The following is a 21,149-nucleotide window of genomic DNA, read 5'->3' as shown; positions in this document are numbered from 1 at the left end:
TGAAGTCCAGTGACAAAAAGTACACAATGTCCCATCGGACAGTCATTTACCTTAGACTTTCTTTACCCTTTTGTAGGTGGTGACCCTGGGGAAAAACAGCAGAGGTTACCATTACATCCTCGCCAATTTGGTGAGTCCTTTCACAGACCCTTCAGAACATCTCCATTTTCACATCTTCCGGAGACATGGAGAAAAAAACCTTTCTGCTGCGTTGCACACCGCGCCGACGGAACCGAGTTGTTCTCCAACCGCTAATGTTCTTCCTCCTTCCCCAGGGCTTTTCCAACATAAGCCTGGACAAGGTGTTCTCCGGCGGAGCCAACATCACAGGCTTCCAGATCATCAACGCTGAGAGCCCCATCGTCCAGCAGTTCCTCCAACGCTGGGAACGCCTGGACGAGAGAGAGTTCCCCGAGGCCAAGAACACACCGCTGAAGGTACCTGCCCGTGCCCAACGCTCCTATCTCCTCCAACGTTCTCTCACTCTCCTCCACTTGTCATTTGTTTCAAACTTAACCAAAGGCTCCAAAAATACCACAAGGAGTGTTACTCGGAACTAAACTACGCCAGATAATCACTCGAAAGAAAAACATTTGCCTTCAAAAGCTCTTGTAGGCTGTCAGAGGAAAACTCGAGTTACTGCTTGTCAGCTGGTCGCCAAGGCAGCCAGGCATGTTTCCCTTTGAAACGATGTGCTGTCTGTATATCAGACGACAGCCGTCTGAAAGTACTTTCTTTACGGCTTCAGCCTTGGGGCTGAGCGGCGTCCTTTTATTCTCCCCGCTGTCACCGTCCGCGGCGAGCCGCCAACCGCCTCGGGCGCGTCCGCCTCAGAACTAGTCGCCGAACAGGTGTCATCTGCCGCCCCCCCCCCCCCCCCCCCCCCCCGGTCGCCGTGGTGTCCTCACGGGGCCGGTCCGGTTTGCGTTGTGTTTTTCGCAGTACACGTCGGCGCTGACCCACGATGCAATCCTGGTGATCGTGGAGGCGTTCCGCTACCTGCGGCGCCAGCGGGTGGACGTGTCGCGGAGGGGGAGCGCCGGGGACTGCCTGGCCAACCCCGCCGTGCCGTGGAGCCAGGGCATCGACATTGAGAGAGCGCTCAAAATGGTAGGAGGGGTCCCCCGACCGCAGAGACACGGAGCACTGCAGTAGGGTTGGCCTGCCCGCCTCACTTTGTGTGTCATTCATATTTTCGGATGGTTTAACTGCTTTGTATGCTTGATTGTATCTTCATCACCAAAGTGAACGTGAGGGGGTATCTTGGTGTGGAGGTTATTAGGGTTGTCTGTGTTGATGCGTGGCAGGTCCAGGTTCAAGGTATGACCGGAAACATCCAGTTTGACCCGTTTGGGCGGAGATCGAACTACACCATCGACGTGTACGAGATGAAGTTGGGGGGAGCGAAAAAGGTAAGGTGAACAGACAGCTCGGTGCGGTAGCAGTAAAATGTTATCAACATCTTTAATAATGATGTGTTCAAATCTTCGGTGAAGTATGTAGGTCACCTTTATATCCCAGTCGATTTGACATCCAACTGTCTTTTTCGATCATCCAGTGTGTTCTCTCCACCTGTCAAACGTAAACAGAAACATTCAAACGATTTCAAAGCGTTAAACCCTCAAAAGGGAGCCTCTTTTGTTCCGCATATCGCACAGTATCCCAAGCAGGTGTGTGTTGAGCAGAAGCACAGAGCTTTTATTGGCGAGAGCGGACAGCGTAACAGCTTTCACCTGTGCCGGCTCCTACAGTATTAATTGAGCTCCTGACTCCAGCCTCTGACCCGGGCTGGTGTGTTCTCTTTGTGCTCGGTCATAACTGGGCCAGGGCGGCCGGGGGAGGCACAGTCCAAGGCTGTCAGCAGTGATGGATTGGCCAATAAAGCCACACAGCGACGCACACAGCGACGCACACACACACACACAGACAAAAACTCACACAGCGACACACACACAGACAGACGCATGCACGCAGGCACACACACACACAAAGGTACGCACAGAGACACACAGAGACAAGGACGCGAACGCACACACGCAAGCAGACACATACACACACACACACACACAGACACACACACACACACGTACAGTACACGTGCTCTCAGTGGCCAACACTGGGCCCGTCAGAACGGTAGGTCACCAACACTGGACACTGATTGGGTGCCCTCTAAAGTCTGGCACCAGAAGGAGGTGTCCCCATACTGTCTACCCTAACCTGCCCTCACGGACAACAGCAATACTGAGGTACGAACACACTGGGAGAATATCTGAACTGATAGAGACAAGACTACTAAGAGACAGAGAGTGCACTTTGCAGGTCTTAAGGAATTAGAAGATACATCGTTGAACTGAACAGGACAGAGTGGAAATAAAAGCAGAAATGACGTTTTAACTGCTGACATTTTGGAAATCTCAGCAGTTAAATGTGGATAGGTTTAAACACACACGCTGGCACAGACAAAACATATTTAGTGGTAGCACAACTTCGGCCCAGTCTGTAAACTAGATGACGAGAAGTCCTTGTGGCTTGAAAGCCTCAAGGCTGAATAAGCTGTATTTAGTCCGTCTATTTTGCCGGTATTAATATTGCCTGCATGCAGACGTTTCACTGCTTCCTAGTTATGTAAGGAACAGTGCCTCTGCAGTGAAGCCACAGGGCAAAGAGGGAGATTAGCTGGGAGTTGAATGCTCTTCTCTCCCTGCTGTAAGTTTAGCTAGGGTTAGAGCTTCATATCCAAATACCAAGCCAGTACAGGCTTGTTATTTCACACACACACATCACACAGTCCCACAGTTCTTATAATGCCATGCTAGAACCTTCCAACGTAACTTGGAGGGTTCTAGAGAGCTACTGGCTAAACGTTTTTTTCGGCTGCTTGTTTTCTTGTGATAACAATGATCTTTTTTATGTCCCTTTCAGATCGGGTACTGGAATGAATACGAGAAATTTGTATATATTATGGATCAGCAGGTCACCAACGAGACTGCTTCTGTGGAAAACCGAACGATTGTGGTCACTACTATCATGGTACACTTTCCAAGCAGATTTTCAATGTTCCACCTAAAAAAAGAATTCTGCCAGTCAAGGTCAAGGTGTCCGTTGTTACATTCGGTCCTAGGAGGGCAGAACTATTTTATTTTGTGTTGCTTTCCATCCACTCACTACATGTTGAAACAGTCGATTCACCAAGAGTGTTTCAACTGTATCCGTGTGGGTGACAAAGCATTTTAATTTATCATCTTACGGTGGCCTGTTGTAGCAGTGACATCACAATAACGGCTTTGTTAATGGTAATGATAGAGACTAGACTTCATCTTATACACATTCAGTGCATAACGTAGAACGTAAGTAAAAAACAGTTTCTTACTCGTGAAGTAAATGTTCAATGACATCTGGGAGAGACACACAAACGGGAAAGATAAATTGTTTTCTTTGCCCGAGATGCAAGATCACCAACATTTGAGAAGGATGGAAATAACCCGAGGCTCTTAGATTTGAGATTTGATAACCTAATCAAATCTTTCTGGAATCCTCTATTATCAGTTCTGTACTGAAGTATAACCACTCATCCAGGCTTCCTTTAATCTCCACCCTTCGAGCTTGGCTCAGACTAGGGGCAAGGGTTAGGGCTAGACAGACAGGCTAGTGTTAGCCACCAGAGTCAGGGATGTAGCCATTTAAGGATTTAGACAAAGCGAGGTTGTTCAAGTAAGGTTACTTAGCTCACATTGGTCATTTTTAAATGTAAAATAAGGTACGCCTTATCTTACATTTAAAACCATGGCCTTCTTTCTGACTCTGCCTATTATGTGCTCATCTTAGGCAAAATCAGAATACGAAAGTCTGACATTTTCATCCTGATGTCTTGAGTAGCATGTCATATTCATACTCATTAGATAGCATCACCGTACCTGATTAGACACAAGGAGTTCAGGAAAGCGCTAGGAGACCGTAGCAATTACCATAGTCATTCATGGTCGTGCATTTTATAGTCTTTTCACATTTGAAATGATCATCTCATTAGATGTTGTCATTCGCTGTTTACGACTTGTCTGTGGAAGCCTTCCCTGTCAGCACAGGGGGTTGTCGAGATACTATCAGAACAGAAAATGATCGACCAGCGCTTTACCCGGGTGTGGTCCATCATACTTGTGCCGTCGCCCGGGCTGTTATTGAACTTGGAAGAGACATCTCGGAATTCTGGAGACGAGGGCCCCAAAAAAGGGGCCGTAACCTCCATTTCTATGTCGTCCGACACTTTCCTGTATCTGTCTGTCAGATCGGCAGTCAACGGATGTCACGTTGTAGGGGGGGCCGTATTAGATGGGGTTGAGAGGAGATGACAAGCTCCTTGGTTCCCGTGCTGTCATTGACATTTACTTGATGAAGGGGAACATGTCCCGCCCCCCGCCCCCCCCCCCCCCAGGCAACCTGCCCCCCTTGCCCCCCACAATGCCGATGCAGAGCAAATGCAACCTCCACCCAGACCCCCGTAGCCTCTGCCATCCGACGGGGGTTAGCATGAGGGAATCCTGCTACTTCAACACCCCCTACCCCCCCCTTTGTACACCTGCTTTCGGCCCCGTCCGGCCCGTGCCGGGTTCAGCAGGCCCAGGCCTCGGGCTGTGGCCCCCACGCTGCCATTAGAGGCTTGTTGCGTTTGGCTGTGGATCGGGTCAGCAGCGGCCTTGACATGCCCGCCCCTCGCCCGCGTGGCGCTTCTTTCTTTTCTTTTTTGTTGCCCCAAGCGCTTCTGTTTGTGTTCTCGGTCTGTGTGACTTTTCCCTCGTCTGTCTGTCTGTCTGTCTGTGTCTGTCTGTCCGTCTGACTGTCTGACTGTCTGTCTGTCTGTCTGTCTGTCCGTCTGTCTGCATGCCTCTGTGTGCATGCCAGCAGTCACGGCCTCGTGCGGGCTGAAGGAGGTCTGGGCCGGGAGCAGACGTGTACGAGCTCAACCATAAACCTCGACCTGTGTTTAATTAACAGGAAGCTCCCTACGTGATGTACAAGAGAAACCATTTGCAGATGGAGGGGAATGAGAGATATGAAGGCTACTGTGTTGATTTAGCTTCCGAAATAGCGAAACATGTGGGGATAAGATACAAACTGTCGATAGTGACGGACGGAAAGTACGGCGCCAGAGACCCAGAAACAAAGACGTGGAACGGGATGGTGGGGGAACTGGTCTACGGGGTGAGTGTCTCTCCTGATGTTAACACGGAACCCACATGGGGAACATCGACTGCCAGTAAATTATGTAGCATCCATCCGTCAAGAAAACTCATACAGCAGATACAAATGTGTCATGTTATTATGTTTTTCCAAGTAGAGCTTACCAAGTAATACTCATTTTATGTCGCCCATACATCATGCTAAGGTTACTGACTGAGTGTGGCAGGTTATGAATCACGACATGTCTTGTCAGGGGGGTGTTCTTCCTGCATCAAACACCGACTGCAAAACGGTTAATGTTTCATAAAGGAACAATGACAGCAGCCTCGGAGCTGAAAAAAAAAAGAAAAACATCTGCTTGTCAGTTTGAATTCAAGCCATGCTTTGATTGCATCTTAATTTAACATGAAAGAACACATTGCCGTCATAATGATCATTTTGCAGAATGCTCTGCCAAAGTGCAGCCCTGCCTCTTGTCGGAGCGTAGAAAGAGTGAACGATGATCCTCCGTTGTAATTGAGAAGCCCTGAGACACCTCATTGCATCAACAATAAACACGAAGGACCCTTCATTTACCATTCATATGTAAATGAGGACGTGATGTATAGAAGGTGGAGTGGCTACAGGCCGTGTTTGGCAGAGAGACCCCTACCCAGCCCTAACTAAGGTCGTCCCAAGTCGTTGTATGCAATTTACATAGTAATAAGTCACTGGGATCCAGCTATCCATTTTAAACCTAGGACACTATCGCATGAACATTTATTACCTTGGTGAGATATTATGCGTAAGGGCTGCAGAGCTTTGAGGTGAATCTAATATACCTGCTGCTGAATATAAAAAGCAGATTCCTATTAGATTCCCCGTATTTTCAAGGGCTGTTTGGATAAGCTTTTCAACTTCTTTCTCCACACTGTAGACCGGGAATGAGTAATGTGCTTGGTGGATTAAAGGCAAAGACAGTCACCGCTGACGCTAACTCATATTGACCCATTTTAAGCTGGCAGGTTCTCGCTCACTTGACACATTCTTCTAATCCATGATCATTTTTCATAGTGTCCCCCATTCAAACTTCTTTTTTCTTTCAAAAATACATTATTGCCAAACGAAACGTTCAAAATTGCCTCATGACCAGATTTCTCTCTCTAGAGACAATCAAATCCACTTTGTTTTGGGTGGGTCATGCCGTGGTTTCAGGGGATTTTAGATAACGCACTGATAGCACATAGTATGTGTCTCATGTCTTTTTTCCTCTGGAGAACTAACCCCGTGCTGTGCCTGTTCTCATTTTTCCAGAGAGCCGATATAGCCGTCGCACCGCTTACTATTACGTTGGTACGGGAGGAAGTGATAGACTTCTCTAAGCCTTTTATGAGCCTGGGGATCTCCATTATGATAAAGAAGCCTCAGAAATCCAAGCCTGGCGTGTTCTCCTTCCTGGACCCGCTGGCCTATGAGATCTGGATGTGTATAGTGTTTGCTTATATCGGCGTGAGCGTCGTGCTCTTCCTGGTCAGTCGTTTCAGCCCGTACGAGTGGCACCTGGACGAGAACGATGAAGCCAAAGACCCCCAGACTCCTCCGGACCCGCCGAACGACTTTGGGATTTTTAATAGCCTGTGGTTCTCACTCGGCGCCTTCATGCAGCAAGGATGCGATATCTCGCCAAGGTTGGTTCTCGTGTCACTTCCTGTTCCGTCAACCGTCATAGGTCATCTTCATCTTTCATCCTCTGCATTTTTATGGTCGTGTGACGTCTCCATAACGCCATGGTGCATATATGTTATTTTGGGGGATCTGGTTGTGCTTTTTGGGTTTTTTTGCCCCTCCACTCACCCTCGCCTCCATCCTCCATCCTCCACCCTCCCTCATCCACCTTTCTTCTCTCCTCCCCTGCAAGCCCACCATCACACCCTCCGCTCTCAGTCCGATCTCCTGGCTGCATGCTAGCAGTGGCGCATTGCATCCACAAAATAACTTATATTCACCATGCCGGGGACTGTAAAATGCACAGGGTCATTACAGCCGTGAGTAGCTGCCTGCATTTCTCATGACTCTTGGAGGGCTACCGTGTTTTTGCTGCATGTCCCATTTTACGGTCATCAGCCTGGTGCATGTAATGTATTTAAAGTGGCGGCCATTTTGAAAAGCATTTGCACTCTGATGAAGCGCTTTGTGTGTCCTCATTCGGCCCCCCATCACGATTCCTGTTGCTGAGAAAAGAAAAAGTCACGCCCCCTCTTCCCTCCCTTCCATCCAGTCATTAAGTCCATCTCTTCACTCCACATTGTCGCTGGTGTTCTTAGTTCCTCCCCTGGGCCGGGGGGGGGGGGGGGGGGCGTCGTTGTTTAGGCTGGCCGTCCGGCTCCTGTTTTCTGGCACCGGTGGGGATTTGTAGAGCAGCATTGAAGATCAATGGGAGAACGTTCCGGAAGATGTCGATCAGAGAGAGAGGGGGGGATAAGTCCCGTGTCCCGTGAGCGCAGGATAAAGGCCGTTAATTATCGCACGGAGATCAGCACTTAGAAACATGGATCAGCTCGATGTTTATCTCACGTCGTCGATGCTCCGCTCTCGGCTCTCAAGCCCATGGCAGATTTGACAGAAATGATCTTTGTTTACCTATTGGAGTCCAATTTGCTAGGTGCAGTGTTCATTTTCACTCGGTAGATAGCCTGAGGACTTTGGAGGGATGGAAGACTACCAGTGGAAGGTGGTGACCTCATTTTCACCCTGTCCAGAGGCAGACTAAGCTGTGTTGGCTTTGAGTTGTGGCTCGTTTCTTGGGCTGTGCGCCCAGTCCTCCTCTGTGCAGGTACACAACCGTACAGCTGCAAAGCTGAGGGAAAGCTCTTCCTTGTGTCACCCTGTCAGAAGAATGTTAACTACACGACCAGGTATGTGAGGGATATTTGCCGTGAATCCAAGATCATTCCGGCCCCCCAAGGCATTTCATTCAAAGGGGGGGGGGACGGGGGACGGACGCGTGATCCGCGGACGAGCGGAGCCCCAGAGAGCTGTGAAAGACGAGGAGGCGGGGGCTTCTCGTTGCCCCGGGGGGGGGGGGGGGGCGGGCGGGAGTGGACCCCCCATCCTTCATCGTCCCCGGGGTTGGACATCCCGCTCTCACGTCTCTCCGCTCTCCCGCCCGCCTTTCTCTCCTCAGGTCGTTGTCGGGGCGTATCGTCGGGGGCGTGTGGTGGTTCTTCACCCTCATCATCATCTCCTCCTACACGGCTAACCTGGCAGCCTTCCTGACGGTGGAGAGGATGGTGTCTCCCATCGAGAGCGCCGAGGACCTGGCCAAGCAGACGGAGATCGCCTACGGCACTCTGGACTCAGGCTCCACCAAGGAGTTCTTTAGGGTGAGAACAAGAAAGGAAGCTTAACCACTGAAGCGTGCCACCACCGCACACGCTTCCTCAGGATAATAGCCCAGATCTTTAAGAGGGGTCCTGCACCTGTCTGAGTGTGAATTTGCCAGAGAATGTCGCCGCCACGCAATTAACAAACGGCTTATCAAAAGTTAACATCTGTGAAAGAGATTCCCCACAGGGTGCAAAGCCTCTGTAGTCACCGCTTCAATCACTGATTTTTCAAACCAAAACATCAAAAATGGAACAAACTGAATAATTAACCACTGTAGTTACTGTACGAAGTGTGCATGTACAGTTAGAGAGAAGACATAACAGCTTGCCCCATCCAATGGATGTGCACGTTCATGATTTGTTTGACAGGCTGACAGGCCGCGGTTTGTCACAGGTCGGTCTACCGAGATAATTGACAGGTGTTTAGGGACTTCATAATGAGTGACCCAGTTCCCGCCTAGCCGCCTGAAAGCTGGAAATGTCACAACTCAGCAGTCATCCTCGAGAACTTTTAATTAAAACCGGGGAGAGGAGTGACGGGAAAAAAGGCCTCAGATTAATAGAGGCTAGATACGTTTTAAATACGTTCTTCAGGAAAGATGTGCTGGTTAATTAGAGTCACGTAGCCAGAGGCCAATGGAAATCATCTGTGATGCAGGCTGGTGATTCCTCAAACGCTCACCTTCAGCGTGTCTGGATCCTCACAGGATTTACATCTAGCACTCATGCCAGTCTCCCAGTTCCTGCCTCTTGGCTTTGTTGTCAAAGCATTTCAGGAATGATATTCTGGATAAACTGCGCATAAAGCGGATAAACTGACACTGAATCGCGTTCTTTCATGTTCGTTGAGCTTAATCTATTTCGTGGGGTCGGCGAACGTGGAGGAACGGGAACTCTTCGGTCTCGTTTCAACGGGGAGTTTGTTGATATATCTTCCTCCGCCGTGGCCTGGTCTTCTCCGCCTGTCTCAACGGGAGCTGCAGCTTCTCTGGTTCAATAGGTTGAATTTTAATGGAGTTCTCTCTGTCTTTTGTATAATTGGCCAAAGGAGGATCCAAGAGTGAGGGCGGGCCTCCACGCATGCAGACCGACTGCAAATGATTTATCTGTCTGCTCATCCCTGTTGTGGATTGCCAGCGGAGTGGACACAAGCCAATGGCTTGTGAAGCGTTGCCAGGATGGCTTGATATATGGACAGACAGCTGGGGGGTGTTTGAGCCGCAGCGTGGGAGCTGGTTGGTCGCATTCAGATGGGTGGGACAAAAACCAGGAAGTTGTGACATCCTACCTATGAATAGGGGCTGACCTTTGTCTTCGGAGGGGTAGCTTGTTCTGAACGCCGTCGTTCTTCGCAGACGCATAGTTCCGTGAGGGGTTCAGCCGTGCATAAACAATCATTGAAATGTTGGTGGACTGCAGATTGAAGTCAAACCCAGCCACGCAGCCATAAACAAATGCAACATAGTAATTGGAATAGGCATAACATTGAAGGCTGAGCTTCAGAGTCCTTTTAGCCGAAATGTGATTGCTGACAACCAGTAATGCTGACAGAGAAGCATGCATTTCATAAGAGCCAGAAATTACACACTGTTTACACAGTATGGTCAAGCTTGTCACGGAGTATTATCATCATTTAGGATAATTTACGCTAGCAGTCCCTTCGACATATACTGTGCAGATGTCAAGCTTGATTCAATCACGGGGTCTGAATCCATTACAGAGCCAGCTTCTGTTCAATTCTTTATGAAGCTACCCATCGAGTTCTTGCTCTTCAATTCGGGTGAGATATTTGTACATTTCTCTCTACATTTTTGTATATCGGATGTGGCGCAGCCCTCTATCGATACACGAGATCGCTTGTCTGAATTTGCCTTAAGTGACAACAAAGAGGGCCCTCACAGGTGTCCCGCGTTGACATTTAGAGCACCTTCTGTGACATTTACTGGCGTCGCTGGGTGCAGTCCTCCATGTCACCTCCATTGTGTAAATGACCTCCCTCCTCTGACCTTCGCTGGAAGCCGGGGCAGCTCCTCTCTCAGCCGGCTGGGTACCTTCCACAGACCTGCGTCCAGGGCTCCCTTACAAAAGATACCCCTTTTTTCCCCTCAAAGGCAGAGGAATAGATTTGATCTCCCTTCACTGGAGAGACACATGAGTGGGAGCTGAAAGCCGGATGGTGGCGCCGTTTCCCCCCCCCCCCCCCCCTTTCTCACAGAACACCTGCCCTTGATCGATACACGCACGCATAAGGCTTCAACATCTGCTGGTGCGTAAGATACAACAGCTTCCGTCGACATTTCCCACTGAGCCATGACACCCCCTTGATGGCTTCCCATATGGCGTCTCCCAGAACCGTTGATGTGAGTGTGTGATGCAGGGGGTAAAACACACCTCTCTTGAGGAGGAGGAGGGCCGGTCTGTGTGAGGGAGAAGGGGATGGGGTGTGTGTGTACGTGTGTGTGTTTACGTGAGAGAAACAGTGTGATTGAGTAAAGCTGCTGTCTGGGAAGTCAGGTGGCTAAGCGGGTAGTGCATGGGGCCAGTAACCTGAAGGTTGCCAGTTCGATTCCCGGCTGCTGCACGTGTCCTTGGGCAAGGCACTTCACCCTACTTGCCTCGGGGGGAATGTTCCTGTACTTACCGTAAGTCGCTCTGGATAAGAGCGTCTGCTAAATGTAAAATGTCTGCAAGCCAGTACATTGTGTTTACTGTGAGAGCAGACCTAACTGTCACTCCATGTGATGTGACAATGTCTCTTACCTTTCTGAACATGAACAGGGAGTCTTTTGGTGGGGCGAGCCAACACAGGAGCAGATGGCATATATGCATATCACAGAACAATGTTTTGACTGCAGAGTCTGCCATTTTTCTCCTGTTCAATATTTAATTTGTTTGCCCCACGCTCTCATTTATTTCGGTCTCCCTTATCGGGGCGCATCAAAGAGATGTGTCCTCTGGGCGTCCGACGCGGCCACAAGCCTGATCCAGTCGAAGTGCTCACCAGGTTCAGGTCTAACGATTTGCATTTCCCAACCGAACTCGACAGAATATGCAGGCGAGCTGAGCAAGAGCTTCGGCCCAATCGAGACAGACGAGCAGTCAACAGCGCTCTGGGCCGTTGGGCTTACCTAAACGATTAGCATCACAGATCAACCGAGCGGCGTCGTCTCCTCCGACTCGTCGCTCTTTGACCTCGTTGAACGATTGCGAGGGGTTAAAGCGGCGAGCCTGAGCCCACGTAGTCGCGAGGACTAGGGGAGTCAGATGGCCGAGCGGTGAGGGAGTCGGACTAGTAATCTGAAGGTTGCCAGATTGATTCCTGGCCGTGCCAAATGACGTTGTGTCCTTGGGCAAGGCCATTCACCCTACTTGCCTCGGGGGGAATGTCCCTGCACTTACTGTAAGTCGCTCTGGATAAGAGCGTCTGCTCAATGACTAAATGTAAATGTAGTCGTGCCCCGCCACCTTCTGGGACACACTCGAGAGCGCTGGAACTTTCTGGAACTTTCTGGAACTCCCACAGGCTCTGAAGACTGTCGGAGAGCACATCCGAAATGGCGCTTACGGCACAATCGATACGAATTAGGGATGCTCAATGCTAATTTTGCCCTTTATGTCTGTGTGTGTGTGAGAGAGTGAGAGACAGAAAGAGAGTCAGAGAGTGCCTGTGCAATTCCTACGATATGGCAAACCCTAACCCTTCAACAGCCAACAGTTGGCCCATTACTGCGATGACAGTCCTTGTCAGATCTGTCCGTCTTCATGATCATACCTGGCCTGAAGTTAGAGTTCCCATTTAAGAACTCAGACGCTCGATTCAAACTGTCAATTTACAGTATAGTTTACGTTTCAACTAGAATTCGATATCTTATTCGAACGATTTCTATTCATATTCACTCTACTTTTTTCCACGAGTGAAAACACTTCCTAACCGGCAAGTTTTCTCCGAGGCAGTTCTTTCCCCCCACTGGCTCGGCAGAAGGTCACATTAACCTACTTTAATGCGGCGTCCATGTGTGTCCTTCTATTGTAGACTGCCGTGTTCTCGGGCTCCCCGGAGACCAGCAGTCAGCCACTCAGTGGCCAAATATAGCTGCTCAGCGTGAGTCAGGGCAGGGCTGTGCGCAGCACGTCATTTAGCTCCTCCAGGTGGCAACCTAACGATCCGTGCAGGTGGGGCCCGAACCCTGCCAAGGTCAAAGAGCATGCTGACTCTTCCTGTTGACCTCGGAGGTGGGAGGCGATGTCGAGAGGAAGCAGGTGGCCGCGCTCGTTCGAGGGGGGGACGGGGGTGAGGGGAGACGCTGATGAGATACACGCGCCCCTCGGTTTGTTTGAAGTGAGTTGGCAGTTTGTCAGACCTCAGGCTCTCGATCGTGATTGGCTCCTGGCCCACTGTGTCACATCCCGTCCTCTGAATTCTGGAAGGACTTATGGATACTTTGGTCCCCCTTGTGTGTGTCTGTGTGTGAGGGGGGGAGGGGGGGGGCGTGTGTAAATGCTGTACATTTGTCGGACGGCACAACTGATTCATTCTTGTTTTCTCTCTTTCTCTCTCCCCCCCAAACGCAGCGCTCCAAAATAGCGGTTTATGAAAAAATGTGGTCATACATGAAATCGGCCGAACCGTCTGTGTTCGCCAAGACAACTCCAGACGGGGTTGCCCGGGTACGAAAGTCGAAGGGCAAGTTCGCCTTTCTTCTCGAATCCACTATGAACGAATACATTGAGCAGCGGAAGCCATGCGACACCATGAAAGTGGGCGGCAACCTCGATTCTAAGGGCTACGGTGTAGCCACACCAAAAGGCTCTGCATTAAGGTGGGTGGGATAATATAACAATGTCCTCCTTGTTGTTATAGTATTCCACCTACCCTGATGTCTCTGTTGTCTTTCCTTCCTTACTCCTCAACCTTTTCTTTTCGTTTTTTTTTTTTTGAGGTCCATCCAGACGTTAACGGTATTATGAGTTCCTTTTAACCTAGCCTAGACCTAAAATGCCATTTTTATATTCTGTCACGTCGATACGGTTTGTTTCTCTATGTGTTTTTCTTCTTTTCTCCAACCCCCCCCCCCTCTCTCTCTCTTCTTGCTCTGGGTACAATAGTCATATTTACTTAATCCATCTGTTTGTTGATGTGCCCCCCTCTCTCTCCCCCTCCTCATCCCCTTCCCACCCCATCCTTGTTTGTGTTCCTGTTTTCCCCTTGATATTTCCCTCCCTTCTGTCCTCCGTGGTGACCCTCTGGCAGTTTTGCATTTGCTTCCTTATTTAACAGTTCAATGTGTTTCCTGACTTAAACTCGCTAAAAGCTGCACTGTCACTTGTGGTGAATGTTAACGTGCATGCCCTGTGTTGTCGTCTACTCTATTCTCAGTGACAAAACTGTCCCCATCCCCGCACACTTTAGTTCGTAGCAATGTAACCCCTCCATGCCACCTCTCTAATATTTTACACTTTCTTTGCTGTAAAACGCTTCTTACCTCTCCACATCGGTGAAATTCTTTGACCAATTTGTCCTTTTCGTGCTCCCCCCTTTTTTATAAACCATTGATATGATTATGACTTATTACTGCTATTGCTAATATTCTACGTATTAGATTTCTCACGGACCTGTTAATTTTCTTACAAGTCATGTTTTATCGTTTCAAGAAATGCTGTTAACCTGGCAGTGTTAAAACTGAATGAGCAAGGCCTCTTGGACAAATTGAAAAACAAATGGTGGTACGACAAGGGAGAGTGCGGCAGCGGGGGAGGTGACTCCAAGGTCAGCCTCAATGTCACCAAAGTCGGGTATCGTAGAGTAGAGTAATCGGCAATGCTGTCATCACTGTAACCTACAGTGTTTGGGCCACAACCGCAGCCCCAATACTGCTCCCCCCCCCCCCTAAAGAAAAACAAAACAAAAAAAGTAGCCTTTTTCTATTGGATCATGCAACTGAGATCTAACTCGGAACCCTTTACTTGGCTAATGGAGGAGAAATACCAGTTCGTTTTGAAGTATTCAGACTGGGGCTAACTGGAAGGGTAGGAATGAGAGCAGAGAAGCTGGCTGTGTCAACCAGTATGACCACACCTGTGGTAGACGACTAAGTAGGGCCCTTATGTTGCCTAGGCGATAGGGTTTAGCGATTTGACCTGTGGATGTAAAAAGCCGATCGCCCATTCCTCTGTTTTTAATATCCACAGGGCAATGTGTTGGAATGAAATGTTAAGGTTCTGCTTAATGAAATTTGATAGATATGAGATAGATGTAGATATTAGTGCATTTCCCTTGCAATAACGCCAGCAGGAATGATGGCTGGCCCAATCTCGTAATACATTTTAAGGAATCATTTATTTAAATTCCTTTTGAATATAAAGCACTAAGCTGTTAAGTAGCACTCTCTAAGTTGCCACTAACCTTGGGTGCAGGGCAGGCGAGGCGAACAGCGTAGTCTTGAGGGGACTAAGCATTCCAGGCAAACGTGAGAATTCTAATGACAAAGTGATCTAAACGGTCCAAACTTTTGTCTGTCGTACAACATCTTCTCATTTTTGTAAAAAAAAAAAAAAAGTAAAAAAGGTTTCAGCTTGTCACCCCGACAGATTCCTTTGGCTGGTCTCAGTCCAAGGCCACTCAAAGTCTCTCCACGGCCGGAACCCCTGACCAATGACACGCAAGAGGAGGCTGGGGAACACCGACCCGACCTTGTGTGGCCGTGCGAGGGCACGGCGAGATCAGCCTCTGTCTCACGCGACTCCTCTGCTTGCATCGTGAACGCAGCGCACTCGGGCACATTGCGAGGGACGTGGCGGGCTCGCTTTGATGTTGCTGACTCTAGTCATTCATTCCCGAGAGTAAGCGGGATATGGATACTACCTGCAGAGCAACACAAAGAAGCCGTCCCTTCCCACTAGCGATGTGTCTCGACGCCTTGGTACAGAGAGTTATGGTATCACACCTGACTGCCACATTTCTTGTTTGTTGTTTTGTTCGCAAAAAATGCATGTGTTGGTAATTTAACCGCGTGCTTCAAATATATTGTATGTAATAACCACTGAGCGAAGAAATTTCAACTAGGCTGAACACGGATCACCTAAATGTCAGCAAACACAATTTAATCGGATGCTTTAAGTAGGCTAGTATAGAACAAACATTCAGGTTTATTAAATCAGTTTTTATGGGATTTTGCTGATTAGTATTTGGTATAAATATGTGTGTATGTAGAATTGGTTTGAGAATTGGTTCATTATTTATACCTTTAATCATGTTTTTAAGTGCGTCATGTTTCCTCTGTATATTACAGTGCCTCAGTGTTGTTGCTGTGGGTTACAGGTTTAATATTATGCATGACTTGTTCATATTGTGGGTGTTATTCATTGTTTGTCTCTGTTTTATAGCTTTATCTCCAAGACATATCAAGTTCACAATTCATCTAAACTAACCCACCTGTGAACCGAGGAGACAGCAGATTGACTTCCCCTCACTAACTCCCTAGAAATTGAAACTGGCCGACTGGAACTGCACTATAGTAGTTGTATGCACTTTATCGACTTTATCGAAGTGGAAATAGTGGAAATATATACAAATGACATTCAGGTATCATCAGATCTGAATCACTCAGGGCTGGTATTTAATACTGACCACGTTTCCACTCCAGACTATGATAAGCTCTCAAGGGAATCGAAAAGGTTTTCTTTTCCACTCTGCCCCTTAAGTAGTTGGCCCAGATAAATATTAGGATGACCCCAGCATGTCTCCCTGCCAACAGCGACCCGCACAAGGTCACAGCCATCTGAGAGGCATGCGCGGCCACCCAACAGCTCACGTCACATCACGTCAAACACTCTGCTTAGTGGCCTGACACCCAGGGCACAGTCCTCCCCCATCACCCAGACAGCGCGGCCCACCGTTGCTCAATGACGTCTGCTAATAGCCGGCCTGTGAGGTTGGCCACGGCCTTGTGAGACACCTGACCCTAGTGAGCAACCAGATACGCAGAAGTTCTGTGCGACGGAAGACATCTTCTCACGTACTCCTTTGTGTTTTATCGGAGTGACTTTGTGGAATTCACACATGCATGTCCTTATTTCGATAAGCCCTGTGTGATACAATGAGATACTAGAATATGCAGTATCGTTATGTCGTAAGAAACGAGTTAGACTCCTTCCTGTCGGGGAATGGAGTGAGAAAAAGATAGCCTCAGATTATTGCTTTTCCTTAGTCACTAGGATTTTTTTTATCACTGGAGGGCACAGTGTCCTTTACACTATCAGCCAGCCTGTGTCTCTTGTCTGTCTACATTATGGTCTGTCTTGGGAGAGTAGTGTCCATTCAGAGGCCAGGTTAACCTTTATCTAACATCCCATGGGTCTTGGCTACCATTCTCATAACAACATCCCATTATTCAGGAGCATTATCTGGCCAAAGCTGCTGATATTAACTTAATTGTTAAGTTCTGAAAGCATCTTTTGCAAAACGTGTTTGATATATTTTTGTCAACTTTCAGAAGCTAGAGCGATGATATGCTCTCCTCCTCTCTCTAAATTTAAGCGATTATATTCTCTTTGAAAGAGTGCAGTGGTGAATACAATATATTTCAAGAAGTTAAAGAACACAGGCATTTTTTTGAAAGAAAGTAAACACAGAAATCTAGCAGTCACGTAGATAGCATGATGTCTTACAAACCAATAGCCCCCACAGTATAATTTGTAAACAGTTTGAGCGGGAAGAAATTCTATCTAGCTACAAATTTGCTCTTAATCCATCAGACCTACCTGTCACCACAGGGCAGGTAGAAATGGAAAAAGAGCAACTCTCTGACACCGATACTGTTTCACAGCAATACAGATATAACAGTATTTGGGCCAGACACAAGCTCTTCCAAATTAAACGTCTTCGCTCCTACACATTCTTTTGTAGCTATTCCTTTTGGGCCTGCTTTGTGGATGCAAAAATTGGTGTTTTTGTGAGACATTGGCTACCCTCAGCTAGAACAAAATCGGGACTGCTGGTTTTTGTCTATCTGTTAGTCAAGAAAGGGTTCCTGTTAGATCCACTCTGCTAAACATTTGGTACAAAAGCTACATGTGCTTCTGAGATTGCACCTTTTCTGTTCATCATTAACCATGATTGTACAGTAGCTATTTATTGTGCTAGTTCTAATTTTGTCTACTTTGAACAGTGTGCCGATTACTCAAAGCGATATAGGTGGGGTCTGGCACTGTAGGGGTAGACTTGGTGTATGAAAGGTAACAGCTAGTATTTGCCTGCTCCCTGTGATGTTCTGGCCAGGACCCTGCTCTATCGCTTTGTAAAGTATAAAGTAGTTAAACTATTTTGAATAACATAAAATAACATAATATAATGTTATTTATGTTATTTCCCACGTGAAGAACTCCTGTAAACCTTGCAGTATTGAAACTCAGTGAACAAGGCATCTTAGACAAGCTGAAAAACAAATGGTGGTACGATAAGGGTGAATGTGGAACCAAGGATTCTGGAAGTAAGGTCAGTCGCTGCAGGTCTTTCTGTATTGATTTCAAATTGCATTTTGACTTAATTTTTCATATGCAAATATCTGAAGCATACATAATCCAAATATACTACTAATACTGTAGCTTTACTATTATTTTTCATTTGATTCTATTTTCCTTTCTTTCTTTTTTAGAATGCTACATCTGCCACACGTGAAGCACTTTAAACACTAGCATTACACTGTTCTCTCTTGCACATACTTCACGTTACCATTACAATTGTCATAGTAATATCATGATTCATTACATGATTATGATGATAAGATTTCAACACATCTTAGACTTGTTATCAAAGGTGCAGCATGCCTTCCAAATATGCTGAATTACTTGTATTCATTATTTAATATTATTCGACATTGAAAGCCACAGAATTGTAACCATTATGCTGCTGTTTTGTTAACCAAACTTTTATTGAAATATTGTTTATTAGCGTCCTTACTTATTTGCGTGCTAATTGAGTATATTAAATCCATTACCATCATGCGGTGTGACTTACTAACAAGTTTACTTACTCTGACAAACTCCAAACTGACAGTCAAACATCACCTGGCCACAGAGTGAGTCAAGTGGTGTTTGACAGTTACGTTTGAAATGTGAGATGTCGCAATAAGGAGACTTTGTTTGCACACCTCATGAAGTTAAAGGAATTCATAAACCAGTTATTTAACCCTCTGAGAACTGTGGGGGACGTACGCCACATGGCTTTAAGCGACACAACGTAGCACATCCTATTGGGCACACTCATAGGGTTAAAATGCAAATGGTAAAACTCTTGTAAATACGTTTCAATATTTAAGTTTGGATGTTAGCAGCAGCAAAATGGTTCAGTTCCCATCATGAAATTGTGAGATGAAGTCAGACGAGTGTACCTAGAAGTTACTGTGCAGTATCAAACTGTAGCAAAGTCAGGACTTTTTTTTTTTTGGTGACCTGTACGACATCGACCATCTTCCTTAGAAGTGGCCTGGCAAACAAGCCACAGATTAGGGTTGGATCAATTCTTTCTATCTACATTCACCAATCCAGCAGGTAACAACAAACAGAGTTGACTCACCTATACTCTTGAAGTTATGGATTGACGGACAACGCCAGAGTAATTAGTTCCTCAAAGCTTTTGACTTGAGCGTAGGAACGTCATTCACGTGTCAACTTCTGCAGTTTATCTTAGTGCAGCAGTAACCCGCGGTAGACACGTCTCCAGATGATTCAGTGTCTGTTTCTAAAACAAAATTTATTTCACTTGGGGATGCCCATTATTCTATCAACAGTGGTAGTCTCTATTAAAAATAGCTTTTATTAGAGGGCCTCTTGGTGAGGGTGGGGGGACAATGAGGGGATTAGGCTTTCTGTTTGAGGTCACAGAGAAAATGTCTGTAAAATATTCTTAACTCTGTTCTTTACGTTCCCCAGGACAAGACAAGTGCGCTAAGCTTGAGCAATGTGGCTGGTGTCTTCTATATTTTGGTCGGAGGGCTGGGGCTGGCTATGACTGTGGCTTTGGTAGAGTTCTGTTATAAGTCACGGCAAGAAACCAAAAGACTGAAACTGGCAAAGAATGCCCAAAACTTTAAACCAGCCCCTCCAGCAAACACCCAAAACTTTGCCACTTACAGAGAAGGCTACAATGTGTATGGAACGGAGAGTGTTAAGATATAAAGGGTATGTGTTTCTAGAGTTCTTCATCAGATGTGTGTCTCTGAATTGATTTTGTGTCAGTTCCATGAGCCTTTATAGTAATCTGATTGGCCTTCAGTTGGCTGCTTAGTGAGTACAACTGTAAAATACTGCTTTCTTCAAGGCATACGGACACACACTCGTGCAGTTGTTTGGGGGGGGGGGGTATTTTATGCCAGCATTCAGATTATATTCAATTGAAGACTTTGAACTAAAAATGATATTATTTAAAGACTGTTTTGATTTTCACAGATGTGGAGTCTGTCTCTTCCACCAGGGTGTCTGGTATAAGGCAAAGCCTTTTTCTGTGGGAACACAACCCATCGCGGCTGGCACCCTGGAGGCGACAGACTTGGTCATCAGCTCGGACCCAAACCTACTGTCAACAAATGCCCTTCCCGGGTTGCCAAGCCTTGCACGATAATCGACGACGATGACGCAATAGGACTTGCGCTTCTTGAAACAGTGGACTTGCCTCTCTTAGTGCCTTACAGAGCAATGCAACTCAATTATAGTTCACTTGAAAAAAGAATCCTAAAAATAACATGGGGGGGGGGGGGGGGGGGACATAGACAGAAAACATTGTTACAAAGAAAATTCTGAACTGCTGTTATCAATGGGTGGAAATGTTTTAGTTAGATTATTTTGAATTTAAAAAGCCATTACTTGCCATCAAACCCATCCTGGAGTACATTTGAGGTCTTTTGAATCATTAACAGACATTTTAGTGGTGAAATGTTTAACTGAAAATATGTTGTGATTTATTTAATGTTCTGAAGGTCATCTACCTATTTTACTATAAGGCTATTTTCGGTGTCTTGGTATTTACGGACACATCAATAAGATAGGATCAGTTTAATCAGTATTTATCCAGTTTTTCTTTTCTTTATTTCATTTGATATTTTGACACCATTGATAATCTGGAATTGCATAGGTGCTGCCAATTTCCTGAGCCTAATGTACAAGCTAACATTTAATTTAGGTAGAATTAGATTATTGTAATAATTACAATGCAGTTTTTGGTTTAAACCCCCTCGTCACTACTGCCAAAATTTGAAACAGACTTCTGAACACACATGGTGCCATAAGATTTTCAATAGAAGAACTGACTGTTGCAAATATTTTAATCATGGACACCCTTTTCAGTAAGGTATAAACGGTTTGGGTATTCCTTTGAGTCTGAAAATGAATCACACTTCGTACACATTGACATTGAGCGAGTATCAGTGCAATAGAACGATATCTGAGCATACAGTACTACAGTATCTTCACACTTTGGTTAAAAAAAATAGCACATTATATTCAGTTGTATTCGGTTGTAATTTGCATTCGATTTTCTCTTTACCTGTGAGTACTTTGTTGAAATTTGATGATGTAGTGAACGGAAAAGAGGCGAAACGTACTAAAGAATGTTCC

At 46.7% G+C, this 21,149-nt stretch overlaps 1 protein-coding gene across 1 annotated transcript in view; it reads left to right on the top strand.

The window, feature by feature from the left end:
- The window catches only part of LOC146246149 (glutamate receptor 3), a 54,832-nt gene extending 34,566 nt beyond the window's left edge, over window positions 1–20,266 (top strand). Inside the window, exons 5-16 of the mRNA XM_084684399.1 lie at window positions 77–130; window positions 276–437; window positions 943–1,110; window positions 1,308–1,412; window positions 2,923–3,030; window positions 4,990–5,196; window positions 6,469–6,842; window positions 8,339–8,537; window positions 13,113–13,360; window positions 14,193–14,307; window positions 19,470–19,718; window positions 19,986–20,266. Coding sequence (XP_084540525.1) covers window positions 77–130; window positions 276–437; window positions 943–1,110; window positions 1,308–1,412; window positions 2,923–3,030; window positions 4,990–5,196; window positions 6,469–6,842; window positions 8,339–8,537; window positions 13,113–13,360; window positions 14,193–14,307; window positions 19,470–19,715 — 1,986 coding nt within the window. The 3' untranslated portion in view covers window positions 19,716–19,718; window positions 19,986–20,266. The remainder of the gene's footprint in view (window positions 1–76; window positions 131–275; window positions 438–942; window positions 1,111–1,307; window positions 1,413–2,922; window positions 3,031–4,989; window positions 5,197–6,468; window positions 6,843–8,338; window positions 8,538–13,112; window positions 13,361–14,192; window positions 14,308–19,469; window positions 19,719–19,985) is intronic.
- Window positions 20,267–21,149: the final 883 nt, after the last annotated feature.

The sequence above is a fragment of the Hypomesus nipponensis genome, chromosome 20, assembly GCF_054491055.1.
Source record: "Hypomesus nipponensis isolate SF chromosome 20, ASM5449105v1, whole genome shotgun sequence".
NCBI lineage: Eukaryota > Metazoa > Chordata > Actinopteri > Osmeriformes > Osmeridae > Hypomesus > Hypomesus nipponensis.
This window is presented reverse-complemented; position numbering and strand designations above follow the sequence as displayed.